Below are 21,493 nucleotides of genomic sequence, written 5' to 3' on the forward strand. Positions count from 1 at the left end.
GAATCCAGGCAGAACATGTATTTGTTGTTGATTTCCTCCATATTATTTTTTAAATTACAAAATAATGCAAAAGCATTGTAAGATAATACAGGATGACATAATAAAATGAAAGTATCCCCCTCATTTTCTATACTTTCACTCCATGGAGGTAAACATTGTTATTAATTTGGTACAAAGGCTTCCAAGCCTTTTAAAATCAACCCAATAAGAATTCACTGACCAAAAGACTGTTGGTGGGACAATAAACTGGCACAAGTTTTTGGAGCATGATTTGATAAAAGCTTTTAAAATAAAATGTTCATACCTTTGATTCATCATTTCTCTTTCTAGAAGACTCCCCAACTATGCAAATATATATGTGTAATAATATGTATGTACACTATCCCTAAGAGTGAAAATTGTGTCCATCAATATGGTCTGGTAATAAATTATGGTACAAATCCAAATGATACACTAATATAGTTATTAAAATGAATGAATTATATTTTTATATGCTACCATAGAAAGTTGTCCAAAAGTGAACAAAAGACAACTTGTAAAACAGAATGAACACATACACCCACAGAAAAAAAAATCCAGTATATATTCAATAGTATAATATTTTTATTAAAAATTTACAATGTTAAATGAGAGGGAAAGAGAGGGGAAGGACTATAGACCAAACTGTTAATGGTGGTTGTCTGTGTGAGGGCTGGGGGTGATGGGGGGTGTAGAGTGAGATAACAGGAGTTATTTACTTTCTTTGTTAAGTATTTCTGTAATTTTGAATTTTGTATGTAAAATATGTATTTCATTTTTATATAAATATAAAAAAGAGGCAGCTAAAAACTGAAGTAATGGGAAAAGTCACTGATAATACATTGGCCAATAAGAATTTCATGTCTGCTTCTCCCAAGGTCACCCTTGTAGAAGGAGACTCAGATTCAGGTCCTGGCTGTGTTTCTGACTCACAGGCTGAGCAAATTGTTCCCTGTCTTCTGTCCTCAGTTTTCCCACTTGACAACAAAAGGGTTGAACTGTGCTTACAGTTCTCACAATCTCCCTTAATGGTCTTTCTCAAAAGCTGCCCAGAGTAAATGAAAGTTCTCTGTGAGCTGACCATAAGCCCCTCTGTGGTGGCCTCCAGCCTGCCCTTACACATCCTGCTCCAAACTCCAGCTCTGCATATGCTCATGCGTACATACACATGCATACAATGAAACCCAGCTATCACAGAAACTTTTGTGATGGACATTTCAGAACCACATTCTCAATGGATACCTCTCTGACTTTATCCTGCTTGACTTCTCAGCCACGTCTCACATTGCTGATGACACTCTTCTCCTTAACACATTCTCTTCCCTTAGCTTTCATGCCGCTGTCTTCTCTTGGTTTTCTTCCTCTCCCAGTGCTCCTTCCTTCTCAGTATCTGTTGATGTCTCTTTCTCCTCTGTCCACTCCTCCATGTTGTTCTTTCTTGGGGTTCCACGCTGATCCCTTTTCTCACTCCATACACTCTTCTTCAGCTTTATCATTTTTTTTCTCATGGTTTTCACCATCATCTGTACCTTGGACTCAAATCTCTACCTTGGACTCATATCAACCTGCCTACTGGGCATGTCTCCGGACCCCTCAGTTCGACACATACAGAACTAAACTTGTCGTTTCTCCCTGATACACCTGCTCTCGCTTCCACCCAGCCTTCACAAACCCCCTAAACCTTTCCGGTCACACACTACTCACTCGCTGACTCACCACACTCTATTCTCATTGTTTAAGCAACTGCCCTCCCTTCTCTCCTCAGTACGGTGACCGGTCCTTAGCAGATTAAATGTAATTAGAGGGTAAGCATTTTGAGCACCAGGTTCATGCTGTCCCTGACTAAACCCTATCTGGAAACTAAAGACAAGCAAACAGTTTCCCCCAGAAGTTTAGAGTCCAGCTGAGGACTTTACAGTCTCAGACCTTCATTCCTACAGGTTTTATAAGTTTTCTGCTGTTTCCAAGTCCTCTCTAATGTGCAAGAGCCCCCTTGAAAAAAATCTCACTTCAAATCCTTATCAGCTGTTACCTTAGTCATTGGTTAACCAGTATGTGCTAACAACTTAGTTTTAAATTAATCCCTTGTTATCAGCTAACACTTGAGTAGTTAATATTTGATTTTTCTACTAACACCTAATTATCTTCTAACACTTTAACTGTAAGCCAAATACTTTATTTATTAGGTTATATATTAGCATTTAGTACTGTGGACAAAAAAGGGCAGGTCATGGTGGCTAGCCATACCCCAGGCCTATAACTTCTTTTGTGAAATGTTTTTAAGCCAGCCCTGTCCATTGTTCTTGTGCATGTAGGTTAACACACCTTTGAAATACCAGAAGTCATACCCCTCAAAGTCATAACCACTCTTAAGAAAGCACATAATCTTGTAATACAATCCCTGCCTTGTTTTCTTCCACCTTCATGTAATCTTCCCTACTTTCCCTCCTTAATTCCAAATGCATTAAAAAAACCCTGCAAACTGTTATCCTCTACAGCATTTCAGATCTTGCTCCCCAGCAAATATCATTAGTTTTGTTCAAATAAACTTTTATAAAAATTCTCTACAGGTTTAGACGTTTTTTACATTGACAGTAGTTTAGTTATTTGCCAAGCCTTAATTCATCAATATTTTAGTTGTCTCCTTAAATCTTATTACTGATCTCTTAGCTATCTGCTATTAGTTTAGGGTATAGTTTAGGGCAAGCCAGAGACCACCAGTTAGGAGTTTGCAGAGGGGGTTTCTGAATGTGGATATAATGAAGGCCTTTGTCTTTTGCTGAGCTCTCTCTCCTTTCATCCCCAGATGATTCATTCTTTTTCAACATCACTGGTCCCAGGTTCTCAGAGAAAGGGAGGTAGAATCCTGATTGCTTATTTACTTCTCTGAGTTGGGCTGGAGGGTGGAGGGAGGAGAGCGTGACTATGAGGGGACTTCCTGGAAAATTATGGTTGGAAGAGACATTCATTTATCAACAAGTACTTTTTTTTTTTTTAAGATTTTTATTGGGGAATTGGGGGATAGGAACAGCAGCTGGGGAATTGGGGGAAGGGGAACAGACAAGTTGCTGTCCTTTTGTTCTTCAGTCTAGTTGTGGAGGACGTTGCTTCACTGGCCCAAGTTGGCACCATCATTGCGCTCTTCCCAGGCGAGGCACATCAGTCACCGGATTCTAGGACGGTCGCTCACTGCGGCTGCTGGCTGCTCACGCTGACTGCTGGCTACACACGGTAGCCCATGGCAACCCACTGCCACAGGGGCTGCAGCCTAGCCGTCGCCAGGGACTCATGGCAGCCCAGCTCTAGGTTGAGCTGTTGTTCGGCATCTTAGCTTTGGAGGGCAGTGTCACTGGCCCTCATATGTGGGATCCGAACCGGGGCCCTCTGGCGTCCCAAGCCAGTTCTTAACCATCGCACCACTCGGCCGGCCTAACAAGTACTTCTTAAGCACTGCTTCTGTGTCAGGCTCTGTACTAGGTACTAGGGAAATAGTGAACAAAACACTCATGCTCCCAGCTGTCATCACATTCATAGAATAGCAGGAAAGACAAACATAAACCAATAATTACATTAATTATTATATTTACAATTATGATAAGCACCGGGAAGAAGTACAAAGAGCCACGAGCGTGTGTAAAAGTGGCACTGGGCCTATTCTGGAGTTCAAAGAAGGCTTCCCTGAGAAATGATATTTAAGCTGAGACCTGAAATTTCAATAAATCAGGCAGGGGAAAGAAGTGGGGAGGTTCTGTAACTGCACATGAACTTCATTTCTTTAGCGTGCATTGTGCTTTAATCCAAGCTGGCTTTGTTTAGCCTGATAGAACTATGACTCACTTGCATTCTTTCCCCAGATCCTCCTACCTATATATATTCTGTATGTCCACTCCTTTTAATCATTAAGCCTTTAGGACATTAGGTTCTGGTCAGTGTCAGACTCACTTAAGAATAAAGCTTCAGGTCTATCAACCATGACCATGATACAATAACCAAACCTCAAACTAAAATAAGGTTTTAGTTAAACAAAGATAACGCCGTAGCCTCAGTTATGTTTCAGCTCCAGACTCGTGAAAGTAGAACGGCCCACGGACTGCATCCCCTGAAAACCGGATGGAACAATACCATGACTGACACGAGGACCTGGAGCCATAATCAACTGCTCCCTGCTTTAGCCCCAAACAATCAGTAGAGTCCATGACCCCAACTCCCATAGTAACTATCATTAATAATTTTCCCCTTATGTAATCTAGCTGCTAGAGACCATCATAGAGCTAGATTTTTGAGAGCACTAGGTCATCCGTGTCTCTGGGCTTGGCACCAACTCCCTAAATAAACCTTTACTTTCTTTGCTGCAAACTCCTGCTCGTTTCTTTTTCGGCTTGGATGCACACAGGCAAGTGGACCCTTTGAGTCTTCCATAACAGTCCTAAGCAGATGGAGTGGCTCAGGCAAAGGACCTAAGGAAGGAAGATACTCGATAGGATGGAGCCAGTGCTGCCTAGAGCCAAGTGATAAGAAGGGAGCAAGAGGTAAGCAGGGGGCTGATCATTCAGGACCCTGTGGCATGCAGGTAAGAAATGATAGTTACCTGACTTAGCATGACAGAGCCTGTCTTCAGTCCCAAATCTAAAGGCCAAGAAATAAACCCTGGGACAAAGGCAGACCCTGAACTACTGATGGAAGTAGGTTGCTCTGGGGGCTGCCTGGAGGACCTGTCACCATGGAGACACCTGTAGAAAACAGGCAGACCTGAGATCTCCCGGCTCCAGCAGAGCCAGCCTACTGGTTGTTGGAGGGGATCGCAGAGACCTGGGTCCCTACAAATCACTGAGCCGCTTGCATAGATTTTGGGGGCCTACCCAGAATGATTATATTGCAGGTGATCGAAAGGTCACATTTTAAGAAAGAAATGCTGCCTTGGGTATAACAAAACCTCTGCTGCTTCCTCTCATCCTCACATTTCCTTTAATCCCTGTATCTTAGCCCTCACATGACTTTTACCACTTTGTATCAGGATAGAGGTTTAGCAGCTATAACAGGAACCCAAAGTAAACACAGTCTCAAACAAAGTAGGAAGTTTCTTTCTATCCCTTGTAAAAGTTGACCTTTACTCTGTTCTTTGAATTAGTCAGGGGCCAGGCTTATGGTTCTGTTGCCCATATCTGCATGATCCAAGATAGCTGACCACCTCAACCTTATTTCTTTAAGGGCACGACATCACATTCTACAGGTCAGAAGAACTTAGTCACATAACCACATCCAGACACAAGGAGCACTGGGAAATAAGTTTTTATTCTGTATGGCCACATGCCCAGATGAAAACCAGGGGTTTCATTAACATAGAAGGGGAAAACAGAAGTTGGGGGAGCAGGGACAAATAGTTATCTCTGCCCCACATCTTAACATCTTTCAAAGCTGTCCCCTCTTCCTTCTTCCCACTACCATTTTCCTAACTCAGGATTTATCATTTTTCTAGCTCAGGGGTCCGCAAACTGCAGCTTGCAAGGCACATATGGCTCTTAGGATACGTTCCATCTCAAAAGTTTGCCGACCCCTGGAAGAGCCAATCCTGTCCCTCACAACAATTTAAAAATTATTTGAGAGCCATAAATATATTTTTACATAATCACCATTATGTGAGTAATATCCTTTAAAATGTTATAAATTAAACTATGATAGTTTTATTTTCATTTTAAATTTTATTTCAGAGTGAATGTATGTACCCAAAGAGCCGCATGTGGCTCGCGAGCCGCAGTTCGCTGACCCCTGGTAGCTCTTCTGTCTCAAAAGTTTGCTGACCCCTGTTCTAGCTCATCTCCTCAGCCCCAGTTCTCTTCTCTAGTCCATCCTTCACATTACAAGCTGAAAGATGCTAAAAAAGATGCTAAAAAAGCAAATCTATCAAAACTCTGCTCCAGTGTGGCCCCAACTCTTATCCTTGGAATAATGGCTCAGTTACTCAATCTATCATTTGAAGTCCTTGTCCTTTATCCTCCTCCATTTTTTACCTTTGATATTGCTATAGCAAAACCAAACTGCATGCCGTATTCTCTTTCAACTCTTCCTTTCATTGCAGAGGTAGAAATTCTCTTCCTTTCCTTGATATTGCTGTGTACTGTATCTCTGTTGTATTCTTTGAGCATTAAAAATGCAATGGCCCATGATGCCGGTGGAGTGGCTCAGCTGGTTAAGAGCTCACTTGGGAGCGCCAGCTCTGAGTAGCAGGGCCCTGGTTTGGATCCCACATTGAGGGCCAGTGATGATCGCCCTCTACAGCTTAGATGATGAACAACAGCTTGACCTGGAGCTGGGCTGCTGTGAGTCCCCGGCAGCGACCGCATAGGCTGCAGCGGGCTGCCGTGAGCTACGTGAGTGGCTGGCAGCCAGCGTGAGCTGCCAGGAGCCTCTGTGAGCGGCCAACCAATGACTGGCGACCGATTGCCTCACCTGGGAAGAGCACAATGATCATACCAACATGGGGCAGTGAAGCAACGTCCTCCACAACTAGACTGAAGAACAAAACGACAGCAACTAGACTGTTCCCCTTCCCGTCCCCCAATTCCCCAATAAAAAATCTTAAAAAAAAAAAAATGCCTGGCCCATTGTAGGTGTTCAAAAGGCATTTACTGACAAACCTCATTGTCATCACCTATGTCTGTTTCTGAAAATCCCAGGNCTGGGAAGAGCACAATGATCATACCAACATGGGGCAGTGAAGCAACGTCCTCCACAACTAGACTGAAGAACAAAAACAGCAATTTGTCTACCTGTCTGTTCCCTTTCCCCGATTCCCCAACGCTGTTCCCCTCCCCCCAATTCCCCAATAAAAATCTTAACAAAAAAAAAAATGCCTGGCCCATTGTAGGTGTTCAAAAGGCATTTACTGACAAACCTCATTGTCATCACCTATGTCTGTTTCTGAAAATCCCAGGGACTGTTTGAGCCCTTGTATCAGCCAAGGTCCCCCTGAAAGGCTCAAATCCTCCCACAGAAGGGGTGACCAATCTCAGTGGGATGGGATAGCCCAGCCAGAAGGCCCCTTCTTCTAATCCTTTGGAATATGAGTGCTCCCTCTGATCACATGATCAATTGATTGTTTTCCAAAGGTAGTCCCAGGGCTATAATTGTCCCTGGTATTTGTGACAACTGCATGGGACATACTTATATTAAAAAACTATTCATTGCTGGGCCAGCTGAGTGGTGCGTTGGTTAGGAGTTGTCTTGGTACTCCAGTTCTGAGCAGCAGGGCCCTGGTTCAGATCCCACATGAGGGCCAGTGATGCTGCACCCCCTACAGCTAAGATGGTGAACAACAGCTCAACATGGAGCTGGGCTGCCGTGAGTCGCCGGTGAGGGCATAGGCTGCAGTGCGGCTGGCTGCCGTGAGCTGCCGCGAGCCACCATGAGTGGCCATCCAATGGCCAGCAAGCGACTGCCTCACCCAGAAAGGGCGCAATGATAATACCAACATGAGCCAGTGAAGCGACGTCCTCCAGAGCTAGACTGAAGAACAAAGCGACAGCAACTAGACTGTTCCCCTTCCCGTCCCCCAATTCCCCAATAAAAAATCTTAAAAAAAATTATTCATTGCTTATCTGACATTCAAATTTAACTATTTTGTCTGCCAACACTAATACTCTGCAGTAGGAAGTTAAACTATAACATTGGGTTGTCAGAAAAGTCATGATGCAATTTTGCAACGAAAACCATAGAAAAAAATACATCATGACTTTTCCGACAACCCAATAGATGGCCTCTAGCATCTTCTGAGCTCTAGGAAACAAAGATTCTAACCCTTCCAATTTGCCTTATTCCTCTCAATGAAAGCAGAACTCTTCTAAGGGTTAAAGTAGAAGAGCTAAGAGTAATAGTTAACGGGCTAATCAACATAACAAATTACAAGACCACTTTACTAACTAACAAAGTAAACTTGGGACAGTCACTGAACTTCTGTTGCTTCATCTAGCCAATAAAAGGAAACCGAGATTTTGCCAATAAAAGGAAACCGAGATTTTACTTAATAAGTGCTGAGCACTTATATACACCTCCTTATATATGATCTCTCACCTGAAATATTCAAACTAATGAGCAGGCATTTTGTTGTGCAAATGGGCTGCAACAAATATTAAGTAGTATTAGCATTAGTGTAATATCTGTCTGCAGTTGATTTCCGGACACTTGGGGGAAATAAGCTTCCCCTAGCTTGTTCATGTTGTAGAGGAAAGACATTGTCTAGGAATCTAGAGTGTAAAGCAGTGGTTCTTAAATAAGGGTGATTACTCATCGGGGACATTTAGAAATGTCTGAAGACATTTTTGGCTGTCACAAGTGGTGGATGGGTACTATTGTCATCTAACTGGTAGAGGCCAGGGAGGCTGGTAAACATTCTGCAGTGTATAGGACTGTCCCCTACAACAAAGAATTATCTGGCTCAAAATGTCAATAGATTGAGAAATTCTGGTCTGGAGTTTTGCAAAGCAGGATTCACATCCTAGCACAGCCGCTTAGCAGCTGGATGACTCCTGGATACAGTACTTTACATCTCTGGATCTCAGTGTCCTCCTCTGGGATTTGGGAATATTAGTAGCACTTACCTTATAGTGCTATTGTGATGATTAAATGACAGTATACTCATAAAGCACTGCAGTGCTTGGTACATAATAAATATTCAGTAAATGATAGTAGTTATGGTTATTTAGGTGTAGTAATATTTATAACCTGTCCATATTTATTTTTTTTAAGTGGTGAAAGAGCAGTTTATTAGAAGGAAAAGTACACTCCAAACAGATAGGAGCAGGCCTGAGCAAAAGTGTGGCTCAAAAGGCCAACCTGTCCCCATTTAAGACAGGAAAGTGAAGCTCAGAGGAGAACAGACTTGCCTAAAGTCAAGAGAAAAAGCAGTTCTAGTCATGGGGTTGACAAAGTTCACTAAGAGTCTTCTGTACTCAAAGGCTGCTGTTTTCTCATGTGTAGACCTAACATGAAACACAATCCTTGCTCTCAGCAAAATGGAAGGAAGAGGAGACCTAACCTTTACTGAGTGCTCACATACCTATGTCTCATGTCTATGAGAGAGGTATTATGACTCCTATTTTGCAGTTGATGCTATGTGAGAGGTCCAAAGAATCTCAACAAGTCAACTGCCAAGTAGCAATTAGAATCCAGACTGATCTGGTACCAAAGTCCTAGCCTTTCCTTCTATTCCCTGCTTCCTGGTAACACCCCAGAAGGAACAGGGTGAGTTTAGGGATGGAGACACCAATCCTGGGAGAGGGCTAGACATTCACTCCAGGGTGCAGAAGTCTTGGAATAAATTCTAGAAGTGGTTGATCTCAGGCTGAAAAATGCTTAATAACATGTAAAGAGTCGGACTCATGTTGAGACCAGAGAAGAAGATAGACAAAGGTAGTGTTTCCTTGAGCTTTGGGGACTGGCAGACCCAGGACAAATCCCAGTGTCTGCCATTCCTGGATGGATCCTTGGTGAATAGTTTAACCTCTCTGAGTCTCAATATCTTTATATATTAAAATACCCATATTTCAGAATTGTTTATTTATGAATTCCTTCCCTGAGGCAGGGTTGACCCATGCAAATATTGAAGGTGTCCAGCAGAAGGAACAAGTGAGAGTTGAAATCTAGCTTGAACTCTAATTATCAAGCCCTGTTTTTGGCATAGAGCTACATCAGGCCAAAGGAAAGGGCATTTTTTTTCCTGATTTGCACAAAGGCACACAAAGAAACAAAGGCAGCACAAAGCAGCAGCCCTGTCTTTGAGAACCAGGTCCTAAGCTGAGTGCTGTGAAACTATGGCTAAAACGGGTACAACCTCTGTCTTGAAGGAGCCTATAGTTTGAAGCTGTGATTCCGGTGAGATGATGGCACATGGACAGTGATCAATGAACGGTACATGTACAATCAAGACAGCAGGTGCTTCAAAAAAGAATGTTGCCCTGAGAATTGGTCATAGAAAGTCTTCTTGCAGTAGTTGAGGTTTCTTCGAGCTGGACCTTGAAGTGCAGAGAAGATTTAGATATGCAGAAGCAGGGAACTACATGGGCAAAAACTTAAGAAAGGAAGGACCTTTCCCAGGTCAGACTGGATGAATCAGGGGCTTCTTGTTGGAAAGAAAAGGCAGGTATAGTTGGAGAGGTAGGAAGAGATTTTAGAGGTCAGATTGGAATTAGTGGGCTACTTCATCAGGTCAAGCCTTTAGAGGATCTCTGTTGATAAGTGTGTGGTGGGAAAGGATCCAGTGCAGAGAAAAACGAATTGCACAATTCTGTGCCAAAACTCAAAAGAATTTTCTTCAACATTATACTAGAGATCCCAAACAATGTAATAAGAAAAAGAAATAAAATTCATCAGCTAGAGAGGAAAAGTAAAATTGCATAATACGTGGTCTGTGAATAAATTGTTTTTATGTTAACATAAAAAAAATCCTAAGTGGTCTACCAAAAAGCTACTATTATAGAACTAATAAGTGAATTTAGCAAGCCTCAGAATACAAAGTGAATATACAAAACTAAATTATATTTCTATATACTAGCAACATATAACTGGAAAATCCCATTAAAATATCATTTACAATAACATCAAAAATAAGAAAAATTGATGTTTTATAAAATATGTACAAGATGTACACAGAATACTATAAAACACTGCTGAGAGAAATTAAATAAAAACTAAATAAATGAAGAAATATGCCATGTTCATAGATTGTGAAACTCAATATTAAGATGTTAGTTCTCTCCAAATTGATCTAATGGTTCAATGCAATCCTAAGCAAAATCCTAGTAGGTTTTGGGAGGCAGAAATTGACAAGTTGATTCTAATATTTACATGAAAATGCAAAGGACCTAAAATTACTAAAATAATTTTGAAAAATAAGGACAAAGAGGATTATATTATCTTATTTTAAGACTTATTTATAAAGCCATAGTAATTAAGACAGGAGGATTATATTATCTTATTTCAAGCTTTATCTATAAAGCCATAGTAATTAAGACAGAGTGGTATTGGCTTAAGGATAGATCCAAATCAATGAAATAGACCACAGAATTCAGAAATAAATGCACACACATATGGTTGATTGAGTTTTGACAAAGGTGTCAAGTTAATTCAATGAGAAAAAGGAGAGTCCTTTCAAAAGATGGTTTTGAGGGCCAGCCGAGTGGCACGATGGTTAAGAACTGGCTTGGGACTCCAGAGGGCCCAGGTTCGGATCCCACATATGAGGGCCAGTGACACCGCCCTCCACAGCTAAGATGCTGAACAACAGCTCAACCTGGAGCTGGGCTGCTATGAGTCGCCAGTGACGGTGTAGGCTGCAGCCCCTGTGGGAGTGGGTTGCCATGGGCTACCATATGTAGCCAGCAGCCAGCGTGAGCAGCCAGCAGCCGCAGTGAGCGGCCGTCTAGAAGCCGGCGACTGATGTGCCTCGCCTGGGAAGAGCGCGATGATGGTGCTAACTTGGGCCAGTGAAGCAATGTCCTCCACAACCAGACTGAAGAACAAAACGACAGCAACTTGTCTGTTCCTCTTCCCCCAATTCCCCAGCACTGTTCCCATCCCCCAAATTCCCCAATAAAAAAATCTTAAAAAAAAAAAAAAAGATGGTTTTGGAACAACTGGGTTTCCATATATAAAAAGTGAACTTCAACCTTTGCTTTACAACAGACACAAAAATTAACTCAAAATGGTTTAGAGGCATAAACATAAAAGCTAAAGCTATAAAACTTCTAGAAGAAAACATAAAAGAAAATTTTTGCAATCCTGTAGGCAGATTCTTTTTTTAGATAGAACACAGAATGCACTAATCTTAATAGAAAAAAGTGACAAATTGGACTATCAAATTTTTAAATTTCTGCTCCTTGAAAAACACCTTTAAGAAAATAAGGAGGCAAGCCACAGAGTGGGAAAAAACATTTACAACAATATATTTGATAAAAGATTTGCATCTAGAATATATAAGAACAATTACAATTCAATAGGAAGATAACCCAATTCAAAAATAAACGAAACAGACATTTTGCCAAAGAAGACATATGAATGGCTCATGAGTATATGAAAAGGTGTTCATCATCAGCCATTCAGAAAAAAATAAAAATTAAAGCCCCAATGAATACCACTGCAACATCTATAAGAACAGCCAAAATAAAAAATACTGAGAATACTAAGTGCTGGTGAGGATATAAAGCCTTGCCTTCTATACATGGCTGCGGGGGATGCTACAGTCATTCTGGAGAAAAGTTTGGCAACTTCTTACAAAGTTAAACATACATCTATCTACACTATTACTCAGAAATTCCACTCCTAGGTATTCACCCAAGAGAAATGAAAATATATGCACACCCACAAAAAGAAAGCATATGTGCAAAAATGTTTAGAGAAACTTTATTCATAATAGTCCCAAACCGGAAATAACCCAAATACCTATTAACAATTGAATGGATTAAAAAATTGTATTTTTATATGGATATACTTCCAATAAAAAGGAAGGAAATACTTGTACATGCAATGATTTCTGTATATCTCAAAGGCATTGTGGTGAGGAAAATAAATCAGACACAAAAGTGGACATACTATCTGATTCATTAAGATAAAAATTCAAGAATTTAGGCAGAACTAATCTATAAAGATGAAGAACAGAGCAGTGGTGTCTTAGGCAAGGCTGGGGTGGAGAGGAGGGCTGATTGCCAAGGGGCACAAGGGACAGAGATGGGTGATGGAAATGTGCTGCATCTTGACTGTTGTGGTGGTTACATGAGTGTATACATCCATGTACATATTCACTGAGCTGTACATTTAAGATGGGTATTTTTTTATTGTTTGTAAAATGTACTTCAAAAAATTGGTTTTAAAAGAAAAAAATCTCAAGAGAAGCATTACTGTATAGCAATAAAGAATTGTAAGGAACCTAGACGTCAAAGAAAGTGGAAAATAGGTCATCATATACTAACTTTCTGTGTTCTATCTAAAACCTATATAGCAGCACAAATAAATGAACTAGATTGAGCATACACATCAGTATAGACAAAGCTCACGAACGTAAGATTGAGTGAAAAAAGCAGGTTCCAGGAAAATGTATGCATTATGATGCTATTTATTTAAAATTTAATCACATGCGAAGCAACTCCATACATTGCTCAAAGATCTATACATATGTGGTAAACGCATCCATAAGAGCATGGAAATGATAAACACCAAATTCAGGAGAGCCGTTAAGGGGCCGGGCAGGGAGGAGTCTACATGGGGCTTCAAAAAGGATGGACCAATATTTTTACTTCTTAAACCGAGTGGAGGGTACATGGGTGGTCTTTGTATTATCCTTTAAGTCGTTTTATGAGTCTTAAAGATTTCGCAGTAAAACCAGCAGCAAACTAACAAAAAACTAAACCGAAAGGGTGGCCACCTACAGTGGGGGAAGGGAAGAGCCTGGCTGGTTATCAGGAGATTTGAGTCTCCGCTCCGATTTGTCCCTGCATTTGATGTTCCACCTTGGCAAAGTCACTTCTCTCAGGATGAGACGCAAGAGCCTCATTCTGGAAGAGAAGGGAAAAAATCCGAGGGAGTCCTCGGGGCAGGAGACACAGGAGGGCACAGCCGGGGCAGCAGGGCAGGGGGAGAGTTCCAGGACTCCCCTGCGGAGGACACGGCCGAGCCCAGCGGGCCGAACCCAGTTCTAAGCCTCGGTTGGCTGTGGTCACCGAGCTGCCTGACCCGCCACAGCGAGGGGGTGTTTCTTTCCGGACCCTCTTTGGGAGGACAGGCTCCTGCAGCAAGGATGTGGAGGTCTAGAGACCACTGTTTTGAGAGCGGCGCAGAACTGGCTTCCAGTTACGACTTTCAGACTACCAGGCTTTGCACTCTTCCATCTCGAGTAATTTTAACTACTGCCCAAATGCAAAGAGAGAAAGTGACTGGCCTAAGGTCACAGTGCAGATGACTGGAACTTATAACTTGTATATCCTTGGGCCAGTTACTTAACTTCTCTGAGTCGGGTTTTCCTTTCTGAAAAGTGGGTGCAAAATTGTGTGTTTATGTGTGCATCTGGAAGACTCCATACCAAAGTATTAATAGATATTTCTGGGTGGAGAGATTATGGGTGATTTTGATTTTTTTCTTTTGGTTTATCTGTATTTTCTAATTTGTTGTTTTATAGTGAATATGTATTTTTAGTTATTTAAAATTTTTTAATGGAGTTATACACACAGGATTCTTGTGAGGATTAAAGGAAATAATGAAATGCACAGCACAATTTCTACTTCACAGTGTATTCTCCATAAATATGAGTTCTCCCTGCTCACCCTTGTCCTATACTTTCCTTTCTTTCTGGTGTTAGAACCTGTGCCCCAGACCTCAGTTGGAAAGGAAGAAGGAGGTGGTACAGGACTCTGACCAGCTGTGTCGCTTTGGGTAAATCACTTAACTCCCCCCACCCCCAAGCTTGGTACCTTATCAGCAAAATGGGAAGACTAACACCTACCTCAAAGGAAGTTTTCAAGGATTGTATAACATAGAAGATGGGAAGCTGCCTGGCACATAGTAGGTCTGCAATAGGTGTCTGCAAGAAGAAACATGATGCACGTGATGAAGGAACAAGCATTGGAGTAGGAGCTAAACCAGAAGAGGTAGAAGATTTTAGCACAGATTCCACAGAGCCCAAGGAGTCCATGGATAGAGTTCGGGATTGGGGTCAGGGGAGGTCCATGAACCTGGATGGAAAAAATTACATCCTTGATTTCACTAACCTTTAACTAAAATTTAGCATTTCCTTCTATCATGCATGTAAGCAACACATCACAGTAGCATTAGCAGTACCTGTAACTTTTTCACCAATAGAAATCATAGATATTTTCGTATTGCATTACAACAGCAATACTGTTTACATGCATTCCCCACCTTGAAATTACAACAGGTGTAATTTCAATAGGTGACAGACCAATTTCTAGATCTTGTTATTTAATATATTTAAAATGAACTAAATCACAAAATAAATATTTTGATAATGACTCTGTATAACAGGTATCCTCTGTAGTCTTAAGTAATTTACTTTCTGTAGTTAAAAGTATTCTTCTGAATAGGGGTTCATTGTCTTCATCAGATTGCCAAAGGGGACCATTGGCTAGACAGACGTGGGTACCAGTCCTGCCTGGGCCATTGACTACTTACTGTGTGACATTGGGCTTGTTATTTCTCTTGGGGCATAATCATCCTTGCTTGGATCACCCCACAAGGTTGTTGGAACAAATTAATTCTTGGCTGAAAAAGGACTTTGGAAACTGTTGGCAGCTTTCCAATTTTGCCAAAAGCCAGAAAAGAATGCTTTCTACCTCCCAGCTGAACTCCACTTCTCCAGGAGCCCTCTCTCCTTTCCATAGAGTTTCATCCCTCCCCTTTATTCTCCATCTGATAAATAAAGAGACCAAAGTGCACCTCCATTAGAGTATGCCATCCAGCTCCCAGGGTGCAGAGATCTCCACCTCAGGGGAGAGATTTTCTGGGGGATAATAACAATTTCCTCCAGTTTTCACATTTGACTTTATTATAGTAACCCTTTGAAGACACTAACCCCTCAAAACTCTTCCCTGCTCCTTCAGATGGTGACCACAGTCACTGCATTTCCCCTTTCATTGCCCTTGTGATGTCTGCCTGACTCACTCACCAAATTGTGTTTTTCAAGGGCAGACCCAGACCTGACCCATCTCAGGGGCTACAGTACCCAGGCCAAAGGCATGGCACACATTAGCATCTTAGGAGCTGACCTAGATAAAGAAAAGGAACCTGAAGCACAGAAAGAAAAAGCAGGTAAGGGGTAGAGCTAAGGTTTGAGCCCAGATCCCCTGATGCCCATGATTTATTTCCCCACACATCCAAAGCAAGGGATAGAGGAATTGGGGAATCCCAAAGAATCACTTACTTCCTACTCTCCTCACTGCTGTGAAAAATGAGGAGAGCTAAAGAGTTAGCCCCTGCCCATCCGTACAATGGCAGGTGTCATATTCAGTGGCTTTCAAACCTTTTGACCTGACTCAAAGTAAGAAATGCATCCCTGTCCATTGTTTCTGTTTCTGTGCATCTAGGTTAACATATGTTTGCAATGCCTCTTTTTCAGACCCCTTGGAAGCGTAACCACCCTCGAGAGAGCACATAATCTTGTTAATTATCCTATAATCCAATTTCTGCCTTGCTTTCTCCCACCTTCATGTAATCTTCCTTACATTCCTTCCTTAATTCCAAAAATATAAAAGAAACTGCAAAACTGTCATTCTCTGGAACAAGATTTGAGAGATCTTGCTTCCCAGCAATGTCATCAGTTTGGCTCAAATAAAGTCATAAAAATTCAAAAAAAGAAAAAGAAATGCATTTGACACTGTGATCTTGTCCATAATACATACATATGTAACTGAAACAAACATTTTATAAAAGAATACTTAGCTTTACTATCTGCAGTGCACTTTTTCTATTCCATTCAATTATTTCTATTTTTTTAATGCTAGCTGTGACTCAATAACTGATTACATGGCCCATGGGTCCTTTTCAGCCCCAATATCCTGTGATTCGCTGACTAGGAATTATTCACATAATAAATGGAACAACTAACGTTCAGGAGTCCCTAGTCCTGGCTCAGTGTGATTCAGCCAAGCTGTGCACCTCTCAGAGCCTCAGTTTCCCTAATGTACCCTGAGAGGACAGACAGGCAATCTCTAAGGGCTTCATATAGCTTCTTCAGACTGTGGTCCTCTGATACTAGTGAGAACATTGCCCCTGTGATCTGGAATTAATTTCTGAGAATGAAGAGGTGTGCTGGCTTTGTTTCTTGGTGGGTGGGGTTACCATCTGGGACATCCACTAGACCCCTTGTCTTAAGCTAGTGTGAACAAGGTGTGAACAGGGGAATGTGAACATCAGTGCATGAGCTAGCTGTGCAAGGGAGGAAGAGACAGGCAAAGATGCCAGAGGATAAGTACATTTAAAAGTCCCTTGGAAGAGAGGTGCCGTGAGGCCCCAAGAGCAAGGCCTTGGGAACCAGACAGATCCAGGTTAAAGTCTCATGGGCCTGAGAGCAGGGGAAAAGGACTTCTCCCTGACCCTTAGCTCTCATTTATGAAATGGGTTTGAAAATCCCTGGTCCTCTGGGTTCTTGTGAAGGTTAGGTGAGGTAGTGTGTTAATCACTCTACGGTGTGGTCTCTGGCTGGTTGCTTGTCTGCGTCTTGCACTAGCCTCGAACTGCCCTGAGATTCCCAGCGTCCAGCACAGTGCCTAGCACCGTGCGGATACTCAGAGCAGATGTGGAATTCACGCCGACAGCTTCGATTCCCGCCCTCCCATCCTGGACCTGTCGTGTTGTCGCTCTGAGACCCAGCACCCTCGTGCATAAACTGAGAACGTAGTGGGGCGGGTGAGGTAAGCGAGGGAAGGGACCGGCGCCCAGGCATCTATCTACCCGGGGCAGCTCCCTCCTCTCGGCTCCGCGGGTCGCCCCCCGCCCGGCGCCCGCGCTCTGGCGCCCGCGTCCGCCCCCTTCCCGCCGCTCTCCACTCCCACGGCTCCTCGGCCCGCCTCCGTCTCCTCTCCTTTCTCCACCTCCCCTCCGGCCGCGCCCGGTCCGCGTACCTGGTCGCCTGTCTGGGTCCTCGGGGACTCTAGGTCTCTAACCGCTGTGTCTCCGCGCCTCTTGCTTTGTCTTTCTCTGGTTTTCTGTGTGTCTCTGTCTCTGTTTATCTCTGCCCCTCTATCTCTCTGTCTCTCTTTCTGGGGCTGAGTTCTGTCTCCGTTGTCCCCCGCCCGCTTGGCCGTCCTTGCCCTCCTCTCGCCGGCCGTCTGGTGACCCGAGGTGGCTGCGGGCCCCGCGCGGGGCGCGATGAGCGGCGCCTGCACGAGCTACGTGAGCGCCGAGCAGGAGGTGGTGCGTGGCTTCAGCTGCCCGCGGCCGGGGGGCGAGGCAGCTGCCGTCTTCTGCTGCGGCTTCCGCGACCACAAGTACTGCTGCGACGACCCGCACAGCTTCTTCCCCTACGAGCACAGCTACATGTGGTGGCTCAGGTACTGGCCCTGGCCCTAACCCCACCTAGAACCCCACTCCGGTCTTAGCTCCCTCGCCCCACCGTCAGCCCAGCCCTGTTCTAAACCCTCAGTCCTCATTCAAGTGCCCACCCCAGCATCTGCACCAACTCACACCTTGCCTTTAGCCCTTCAGGCCTAATACTGACCTTTGCTCTCACTCCATCACTGGCCCACTCCCCATGCAGCCGCTTCTCAGCTCCATTCCTCAATCCTGACCCAAACTAGTATTCAGATCCAATCTTGAACCCCCAACTCCACCCTGAAAAATCTTCACTCCAAGCGTCATCCTCCACCAACCTCAACCCAAACCCAAATTACATACCAGCCCACTCCCTAACAGCACACTCCCATCTTCCAATGTTCACATGAAGCCCAAATTCTGCCTTCATCCAAGTGCCCACCACAGTCCCCTTCCTACTATCAACGCCAACCTCATCCCTGACTTTACCTGCTCCCCAATACTGATCCCAGCCCTTATTCTATCACCAGCCCCAACCTCCCCTTCAATCCTCCCTGCAACCCCACCTCCTCTCTCCTTCTCCACCTTGGCTCCAAACATTATCTAGACCTACATCCAAACCTCAGCCTCAAGCCTTAAGCCTCACCTGATGCTACACCCCAATTCAGTGCCAGCCTCAGCCCAGCCTCAACTCTTTCCTTCCCCCTCATATTTAGTTATTCTTTCAGCCACCTCTTACCGAGCAATTAGCTGTGCCAGGCCCTGTAGTGAGTGCTGGGGATGTACTCCACTCCCAAGCTAAGGCAGAAGACCAAGGGATCAGAACTGCCTCCAAGTTCATCATAAGACCATGGCATAATGCAACAAAAGAAACCAGCTCAGGCTATTGTCATGTCCAGCGTGGCAAGGGCAAACGGGTTTCTCTTGAGGGGTGGCGTAGATTGAATAAAGAGTCAGAGACAGAAGTAAAGTTTAAGAGCGAGACCAAGGGACTCAGTCAGAGAAACTGAGCCACCGAATCGGGTCTGCGCATCGCTTTAATTGAGAATTTTCAAAGAAGTAAGACTGCTGTCAATCAAATTAGCATCAGTTTGAGGCCTGTGCTTCAAAGCCTTTTTCCTTTAACATATCCCATTATGTTCCAGCAAATGCTATGCCTTCGCATATCCGCCGCCTAGCCCCTAGGACACCTGATTACTGTGTCCTCCCAAGAGGAGATTAACTGTTTGCATTTCAACAGGTCCCAGTCACACCTTGAGACACTCCTCAGAGGGAGCCTTATCGGCCTCGGTCATACCGGGGCACCCCCTCAGAGAGAATTCAGCTTTCCGGTCATACCGGGGCTTTTCTCTTATCTAATGGGAAAAGAGGCTAAATGCAGGGGGGGCACGTTAATAGAAATCGGCTTCAGGCAACAGGCTATATTATTAATAATAGCCGTGTAATTTGGGTGAATTTCCATCCACAGGGCCTCAGATTCCCTACTTGTTCAGGGAAGGGGATAGTTAGGCCAGTGCTGACATTCCTGGAACCTAAATGTGGGACTAAGAGGACAGTAGGTCTCAGTCTCTCTCTGTCTCTGAAAGCCTTGCCCAGAAAGTAGGTGCTGACCCTGAGCCTGCTCTTGGAAACAGGCATCAGCAAATATGGAGTGGGCCATCTCAATAGACAGCGATTTTCCTGTATGTGACCAGAGGCTGCATGCCCTCTTTGTGGGAAAGGACAGTCTGCCACTAAAACCTCTGTGAGCTTTTGTCTTTTCATCTATCAAATAGGAAGGATGATAAATCATTGCACTGATTTCTAACTAGGGCAAGGACCAAATGAGATAAAGGTGAAATTAGCTTGTTATATGCCACTGACAATTATAGATATTATTGCTTTTTCTAAACAACTCAATTCATAATTCTAAAGGATTTTCAGATAACCAGGTTTTCAGATCCTGCACATTCAGCTATTACATTAATTTACATTAACTTACTCTGTTCATCCATATATTATAGCCTTTGCTTTGTGCCTGGTGCTATGCTATCCACTGGGGATGTAGAAATTAATTATTCCCTGCTGCTGAGGAGCTCACAGTCCATTCAGAGAGATATGACATGCACCTAAAACATAACAATGGAGTATTTGTTGAAGACCCTCTGTGTACTTAGCACTGAGCTGGGTGTTGAAATATGATAGCACTGACCTCCCTTTGAGGTATAGAGACAGTGTGGAGCTGGTTCGAACCGGTCCAAACCTTGGCTCTGTCACTTAATAGCTTTCTGAATTCAGGCAAATTATCTCCGAGTCTCTTTTCTTCTTTAAATTGGCAATAATAATAATACCTGTCGTATTGAATTGTTGTGAGGATTAAGTGAAATATGCATGTGAAAGTGACTAGAACATATTGTAAATGCTTGATAAAAGGGAGTTTTCCCTTTCCCTGGGTCATAAGTGGGGAAAGTGAAGCTCACAGTATAAAAGTGAATTGTTCAAGATCTTCTAGCAATTTCCTAGCAGACTGAGATTTAAAGAACCTACTTAGGACCATCCAAGGGCTAGATGCAGTCACACATTTGCAACCCGGGCATGTCTTCTCTCCATTTTACAGATGAAAAAACTTGAAAGCCATTAAAATACTATTAGGGAGTGCCCCAAGCCTGTCTGGCCCCAAACCCAGGCTTTTCCTGCTGCACAACTGTCTAAATCTAACCTGGTTCCCTTATAACCTGCTTTATTGCAATCATTTGAAACAACACAACTGACCCTCTATTGTTTTCTGGGCACTGTGCTAGCCCTTGGGGACACAGAAATGGCACCCTTTAGCACCCAGCCAGGACCCCATCCCTATACTACCACCTTCTTCTCTATACACGCCTTGTGGCCCCTCCAGTTGCGTTGGACCCTCTCAATGCATGGAGTGCTTTAGTGACTTAAACAATGAGGTAGTGGGTTGGATGAGGTGAGCTCTGAGGTTGCATCACATGTCAGTGTACTCCCATCCTATGACCCCAAGGTCAGCTGAAAGGTTCTAGCCTGCAGAGTTGACTCTTCCTCAGTTTGGACATAATGTGGTTCATAAACATCACAGACAATTGCAAAGTAGAGAAGGGGAACTGAAGGTCCTCAGGATACTTAGGCGATCAGTGTACTCCAAACCCTAAAATAACCCTTCTGGCATGCTCCTATCAGAGTTCCACCATTGCAGGGTGGAAGCTTTGTTTTGTTCAGGACTCCATTTATCGCTTCTCATGAAAGCTGGCCCTTAAAAACATATAAATCTCCAGGTAAACAGTGTTTCCTTCGATAGTGCTCAAGGAGAATTGCTGTCTTTAAAAGCGTGTCTCAAGAGCTGAAGACTCCCTGAGGGCCGGCCGAGTGGCTCAGTTGGTTAAGAGCTCGCTCAAGAGTTTGAGCTCTGAGCAACAGCAGTTCGAGTCCAGCCCGAGCTGAGCAGCCGCTG

At 43.5% G+C, this 21,493-nt stretch overlaps 1 protein-coding gene across 1 annotated transcript in view; it reads left to right on the plus strand.

The window, feature by feature from the left end:
- Positions 1-17,628: 17,628 nt before the first annotated feature.
- The window catches only part of SHISAL2A (shisa like 2A), a 28,587-nt gene continuing 24,722 nt past the window's right edge, over positions 17,629-21,493 (plus strand). Inside the window, exon 1 of the mRNA XM_019625932.1 lies at positions 17,629-18,065. Coding sequence (XP_019481477.1) covers positions 17,884-18,065 — 182 coding nt within the window. The 5' untranslated portion in view covers positions 17,629-17,883. The remainder of the gene's footprint in view (positions 18,066-21,493) is intronic.

The sequence above is a fragment of the Hipposideros armiger genome, unplaced genomic scaffold (genome assembly GCF_001890085.2).
Source record: "Hipposideros armiger isolate ML-2016 unplaced genomic scaffold, ASM189008v1 scaffold_646, whole genome shotgun sequence".
Taxonomy (NCBI): Eukaryota; Metazoa; Chordata; class Mammalia; order Chiroptera; family Hipposideridae; genus Hipposideros; species Hipposideros armiger.